Raw genomic sequence first — 7,070 nt, 5'->3', positions numbered from 1 at the left:
TCAGTGGTTCTGACATGATGCCAGGAGTCGAGAGGAATGACGTCTTGGATATGACTCACACGGTTGGCCACGAATGTTTTCCACCTGGATGGACACGACTTGATCCAGGTTAACGTCACACTTGAGTCCGACCATGCGTAGATTCTATCTACCGAGTGGAAGGGCTTCAAAGCCTCCACGACCGAAGCCATCAAGTCCGACAGCAGAACCGCTGCGAGCAATTCGAGACGCGGCACTGACAATTTGCGTAACGGCGCGACCTTGGACTTCGCACACACTAGCTTGACGTCAACGTCGCCCTCCTCAGTCACTGTACGGCAATAGATTACGGCACAGAAGCCACGTTCTGATGCGTCACAAAATCCGTGGAGATGTAGCACGTCGAATTCCCCGACTAAACGGCGAGGCACAGCTACAGCACTCAGCGACGAGAGTTGAGTTTTGAATTCCTGCCATTCCAGCCTGATGCTTTCCGGGACATCTCCATCCCAGGAAACGCCCGAAACCCAAAGCAACTGCATCAGATACTTGGCGAGAAATGTTACAGGCGAGAGGAAACCCAATGGATCGAAGATTCTAGCTATCTCTGACAGAATGGTGCGCTTCGTGCACCGACCATTAGGTGTAGATGCTACACGAAAACGAAAGGAGTCAGATTGAGGTTGCCATAGCAAGCCCAATATCTTTAGAGAAATGTCAGTCATTTCTTCGAAATGTTTAAAGTCTTCCGAGTATAGATCGGAAGACGGTAGGCTCTCCAGGAACTCACTACTATTGGAGGTCCACTTCCTGAGATGAAAACCCCGCGACGACAGTATTTTCGTAAGTTCCGCCTGAAGCGAACGCGCCTGCTCGACAGAATCCGCTCCGGTGACGACGTCGTCGACGTAGATGTCACGAGCGAGTACGGTTGAACCACCTGGGTAGCTGGCTGCAGAATCACTGGCAAGTTGAGCCATTGTACGAAGAGCCTGGAATGGCGCAGCAGAAACCCCGTAAGTGACCGTTTTAAGACGATAGTCGCGCACAGGACCGACAGCAGAGGGCCGCCACAAGATGCGCTGAAATTCAGCGTCCTCTTCAGGAACCAGAATCTGCCTGTACATCTGTTTCACGTCACCTGTGAAGACGACGGCATGCCAGCGAAAGCGTGTGAGCAGATCGAAGATGTTGGTCTGAAGCTTGGGCCCAGCGAGAAGAGTAGCGTTTAAGGACGTCTCGTTGGCGTCCTTAGCGCTTGCGTCGAAAACTACGCGAAGAGGAGTGGTGACGGAGTCACGCAGAATACCATGGTGAGGTATGTAATAGAAGTGGCCTTCACTTGTTGAAGGAGGTTCCACTTCCTCCAAGTGACCTCGAGACTCATAGTCATTCATGAATTCCACATACGCCCTTTTAAACTCGGGGTTGGAATTCAATTTGCGTTCCAACGACGTGAACCGCTTGAGAGCGATTTCGCGCGAATTGAGGAAGGTAGGTTTGTTCGTGGGGTCGACAAATGGTAATGGAACTACGAAGCTGAGGGTTACCTTCATTCATAGTCTAATAAAACATGGTCTTCCATTCCCAGAGTGACACGGGGCTACGTCACAACAACATGGCCGCTATATATAGCGCTATCGCATATTATCATATAGCGCTGTCGCATGATGACGTAAGCCCGTGTCAGTTAGGTGACCTAGAAAAGACGGGAATGGAGTACCAGGCGGAGTATATTATTATACCATGCCTTCATTATAAGTTAATGTTACAGTATGAGTGTGTAAGTGTACATATGTGAGTTAAGAATGTATGTCAGGATTTATTTATTTGATTATGGTTTCTGTTTCGTAATAGTTTAAAATGATGGAATAAATTGCCATTGGCAAAGGCTTGTACATAAAACCTTATAAGAAAGGCAGTGGTTTGTTTTTAAACGCATCAAAAAACTAAGCAGAAGGCTGCCAAGGAGAGCCCTCACAAACATATATATATTAAAATTTGGATGTGATATACCACATTTCAGGGGTGTTTTTATGCGTGATAACTTACCAAAGCAACCTCGACGTGTGCAATTGTTAATTTAGATATCTCTAAGAATATGGGGACTCACTGGGTAGCCTATGTAAAATTAAACACGTATTGTGAGTATTTTAATAGTTACGGAGATATTAAACCTACTGTTGAACTTATATCATATTTAAAGAAATATGTTTTTTTTTATAACTATCGTATATTTATCAAAAATTTGATACTATTAATTGTGGACACCTATGTTTAAAATACTTACGAAAAATAAAATGTGATACATTACATGAATATTGCCAGTTCCTAAAATGTCGTTCACCATATCTGTAACCGGTTTAACTTCGATGCTTACTACGAATTATTCCCCTCCTTTACAGCTGGAAGGGGAGTATGAGTGTGGGTTTTTATATTTTTCTACGTTTAATTCAATACCCAACGTCGATAGTAAAAATTATCAATTCTGCTATGGTAATAATGAGTGTATTGAAATACCAGAAGGATCATACGAACTTGAAGATATCGGTGATTACATTAACTTTCTTCGTCTCGGGAGCACTCGGGTCCGTGGGGTCGTTACTCCCCAACAGCTCGCCACAAGCTGCCCTGCGGGCTTATTATTATTATTTGTACTCCATTTTGAATTTCACGGGCCTATAAATCCCGGTCTTTTGATAGGCTTGCGTGGGGATATAGATCCTACACGTAGAGGCCCCTTGGAGAGCTTTAATGTCATGTAGAACGCCTGCTGGAACCCGTTCACAGGCACAACAATAGACACCCATGAACCGGTCGCAGCAGGCATTGGGACTATTGTAAAAAAAGTGAACATTATACCGGTCTATGGATTGATGTTTGGGTGGACAATGAGACTGGGCTATTGTAAAAGAGGTCCGGACACCTGCCATAACAATGTTAACACCGTCATCGAGGCAGGCGGTGACTCGCCGCTGACTAGATGGGCCCCTGAAACTGCCGTCGCGAAGACGACCAGGAGCAACATCGGTGTGAGCGGCTCAGGGGTGTCGAGAGGTGTGCGCCGCTTTCTACCCAGTGGCTGTTAACAGCCACTGTGCCAACTCGCGTCTTATGCATCTTTCACTTCCACCCCTGGAGCATATAGCTCTAGCGACTCCTCTCTGGACGGCCAATGAAGGCAAGCCAGAGCTGATAGTCCTGCGGGTCCCCTTGGGGTCCACTCCGACCGACGAAGACACGCCGGAGACGGAGACCCTGACCGATTCTCGGGAGCACTCGGGTCCGTGGGGTCGTTACTCCCCAACAGCTCGCCACAAGCTGCCCTGCGGGCTTATTTTTATTATTATTAAAGTAAGTAAATACATTTTCTGTCCTTTTTATACCTTTGAAAATAAAGAAATATCATCAAAGTTGTCAGTTTTGGCGCGAGCGGTCCGTTTCGGGCGGCAGCTACGCGCTTATTGCAATGCGTATAGTTCAAAAACTACTCTACGGATTGATAAGATTTTTTTATTATTTTGTAAGTAATATTATCAGGTTTCATTTAAATTTAAGAATATGTGACCATATTATAGAATATTTAGTTGTTATTTTCATTAGAAGGAAAAAAATAAAAAAATAAAAACACAATTTTCTTAATATTCGGCCGCCATCTTTAATTTCTAAATTAGTATATTTTTTTACAATTACAGGTATCAATACTAATTGATTGATATATCAATTACTAAAATCGGTGCAGCCGTTTTGTGCCTACAATTTTTTGAAATTTTGCAGCCGCCATTTTGGAAAAGGTCCGCCATCTTGAATTCTAGTGGATGAAATTTGTGTTTCCTCGGATGAAATTATTCAGATTGGTCCCTAGTCTCACTGGGCAAAGCGGCTTGCTTTCTGCATAAAATGCAGTTTCTTTTTGCTAAGCCCTATCACTATGAATCGGTGTGTGGACTGTAAAATATTGGATGTTTTTTCTCGTATGGAAATACTGAATTGGAAAGACGGCCTCCCACGGACGCATTAAGTTGTCGTTGTCTAGGAATGGGTTGAATTTCAAGAGCTTACTCTTGTTTGGTAAATTTTGTTTTTTGGATAATATATCATATTCTGAAAATGATTCGCTCTGAGTTTGATAATCACCTTTAATTAATTATTTAATTCCTCATGAATGTCATGATTGAGGTACGTGGACAACGTCGACGTTGCGTTTTTGCGGCATTTTTTAATGAAACGAAGAGCGTACGCAAAAGCACGAATGAGCCGCGAGAGGTTAGAGAAACGATTGAAATCTATTAATGGCTCATTAATTATATTAACGTGCAATGAAACCTCAACGCGAGTTTCAGGCAGCTTATCGCAGTGCTTTGTGGTAGGATTCGAGGGCCACTGAGCCACTTCTTGTTGCAAGAAACTGGGACCCGACCACCACAAATCTAACGAGTCTATAACACTTGCATGCAATCCACGGGAAATTAAGTCCGCTGGGTTTTGGTCCGTTGGAACATGCCTCCAAGTACACCTGCCGGTAATTTCTAAAATGTCCGAGACTCGGTTCCTCACAAAGGGTTGTAACCTACTTGGCATCATCTTCAGCCAACCTAACACTATAGTCGAGTCGGTCCAAAATGTCGTGTTTCTAACCTGAGCTCTATGTGAAGTCATGACCTTGTCATACAGATGAGCACTAACGAGAGCGCCACACAATTCAAGCCTAGGTATAGTCGTAGGTTTAATCGGACTGACTCGACTTTTTGCGATCAATAACCTAACTAATACCTGACCTTCGTTGTCTACATTACGTACGTACACACAAGCGCCGTACGCGCGTTCAGATGCGTCTGAGAAAATGTGTAAATCGAAGGCTACGGGTGAGTTGCAAATGACATGACGAGGGACTCTGACAACATTCAGTGCCGGCAATCCTTCCAAGAGTTCTACCCATTGTTTGGTGATCTCTGGAGACAGTTCTTCTCCCCATGTAATCTTTTGAAGCCATAACCGCTGCAGTAGCATCTTCATGGTGATTACAAACGGAGACAGAAGTCCTAACGGATCGAAGATCTGAGCAATCACCGATAGCATGTCGCGTTTGGTATTTCCTTTGGGAACTAGTTTTCCTATTGGAAAATACAGCTCATCAGACTCAGAGTGCCAGCCTAAGCCTAACGTTTTGCTGGGCTCATTTGATCCTATATTCAAATCACAGAGGATTGAGAGGGTTGGGGAGACCGAGGTTAGTTGTGATACAGGAGAGTTGTGACATCGTTGATTTTTTGGAATCTATTAACTAAAAACAAGGTCGCAATAGCACGCGTTTGTTAGTTCAAGTTACGAGCTAACAAATGCACACTGTTGCGAGCTCGCTAACAATATGTTTCTTCTGGCTTATGCCCTAGATTGATCTGCGTGAATCGGGGCTCCCTCTGTACGGTTACCATCAGTTTGTCACTGACATAAACGCCATCGAGAACGTAATTTACTTTCTATACATCCCGTTTGCACTAATATGCGAGTGCGAGCGAGATGTATAGAAAGTAAATTACGTTCTCGACGGCGTTTATGTCAGTGACAAACTGATGGTAACCGTACTGGTCGCATAACAACTTTTGTCATATTTTTAATTGTCATAACACTTTATTCATAAAATTGTAAGTCATAAAAATCTTTAGTCAGAATTATTCCTGAGCATAACTGGGTTTTTGTCATAAATGAGTTATGACATATTTTTTATAGTCATTAATTTAACTCGCATAACATTTTAAGTCATCTGCTTGATATCCATAATTGTTTTTCGTTCGAAGTATTGCAGTGCATAGTATTAATATAGACATAAAAAATAAGTCATATTTGTAGTGGTCATAATGTTTTTTTTTTCATAAATGTTACAATGCATGAATAATAAATATGTACCTAATACCTATGGTTGTAACCCACCTATGAAGCAAATATTACTTTAGTCATAATCATAACCACAGAGCGACCGTATAAAAGAGGAGATCCAAGGCGAGGAGCCCCCTCCTCCTCCCCAGGAGTGGCAGGCCGAAAGATATGTTTTCGTAATAAGTGTCCAATCTTCACTCTTCGGACTCAAATGTATCTGCTAGCGTGTCGAGGTGAGCTAATCATAGCGCACTGAGGGCATACTATTACTAGATAGAATATTACAAACATAAAGCGATCCCATAAAGCGATCGTGAATATCGTTTTCACCGAAATATCTCAAAATCAAACATAATTGTTCCCTATGACTGACGTCAGGAGTTTCGTCAATTATAACAGAAACAAATTTAGTTTTTTTCACTTCATTTTCAATGCGAGCTCTTATCACGTCTGCTACGGGATGAATAATGTCATTTTGTATTTTGTTAGACAAATAGGTCGAGCTTGGTTTGTCGCTTTGAACATGTTTTTCTAGAACGCCGTCATATTTTGATAGCAACGATACAAGTTCCAAAAAATTGGCCCTATTTAATGAAGTGTTTGACTCACCGTGTCCTCTAAAAGGAAGTTCTTGCTGAGCTAATTGGCACACAATATCGACTAACCTCTGAAAAACACTACGATTGTTGTCAACACGCATGTTATGTTTAGATATTTCTTCTGATAATTGGCGCGACAAAGAGGCATCGATCCTTTGTTTCCCAAAATTGCTAAAAGAAATCACTGCACACATATGTTTACCGGAATTCATGTGCCTCTTTATCGCTCCAGATAATTTTTTTAAATCGTTATAGCCAGAAGTATTCCAAACGTTAATATCGTTCGAAAAAAATATGCAACACCAGTACATCTTATTTGTATGGGAACAACCAACAATCCAATGAGTTTTGTAGACGGCCCTACAGAAATTTCTCTTACGCGACTGACTTGACTGAGAAATACACAAGTCGGGTGTTGGTTTTGCCGCGGAAATTATGTCCCGTTTTTCGACAAAGGTCAAAGACTTTACCTTGTTTTGGTTGACTAAAACGTGGACGCATTTCAAACCGTCACAAGGAACCACTTTTTGATCGATTGTTAACACTTATAAACTAAACGCCACAACAATGAACAAATCCACATTCACTATTTAATGAAATTCACTTAAACAAACT

At 42.4% G+C, this 7,070-nt stretch overlaps 1 protein-coding gene across 1 annotated transcript; it reads right to left on the bottom strand.

The window, feature by feature from the left end:
• Window positions 1-325: 325 nt before the first annotated feature.
• LOC134805958 (uncharacterized) lies at window positions 326-1,535 on the bottom strand. The gene is made up of 2 exons (XM_063779137.1): window positions 417-1,535; window positions 326-346 (listed from the first exon to the last, which is right to left on the bottom strand). The coding sequence occupies exons 1-2, from the start codon at window positions 1,533-1,535 to the stop codon at window positions 326-328; spliced, it is 1,140 nt and encodes a 379-aa protein (XP_063635207.1).
• Window positions 1,536-7,070: the final 5,535 nt, after the last annotated feature.

This window comes from Cydia splendana, unplaced genomic scaffold (genome assembly GCF_910591565.1).
Source record: "Cydia splendana unplaced genomic scaffold, ilCydSple1.2 scaffold_94_ctg1, whole genome shotgun sequence".
Classification (NCBI taxonomy): Eukaryota; Metazoa; Arthropoda; class Insecta; order Lepidoptera; family Tortricidae; genus Cydia; species Cydia splendana.
Note: the sequence above shows the minus strand (reverse complement) of the source record. Positions and strands in the feature narration are given on the sequence as shown.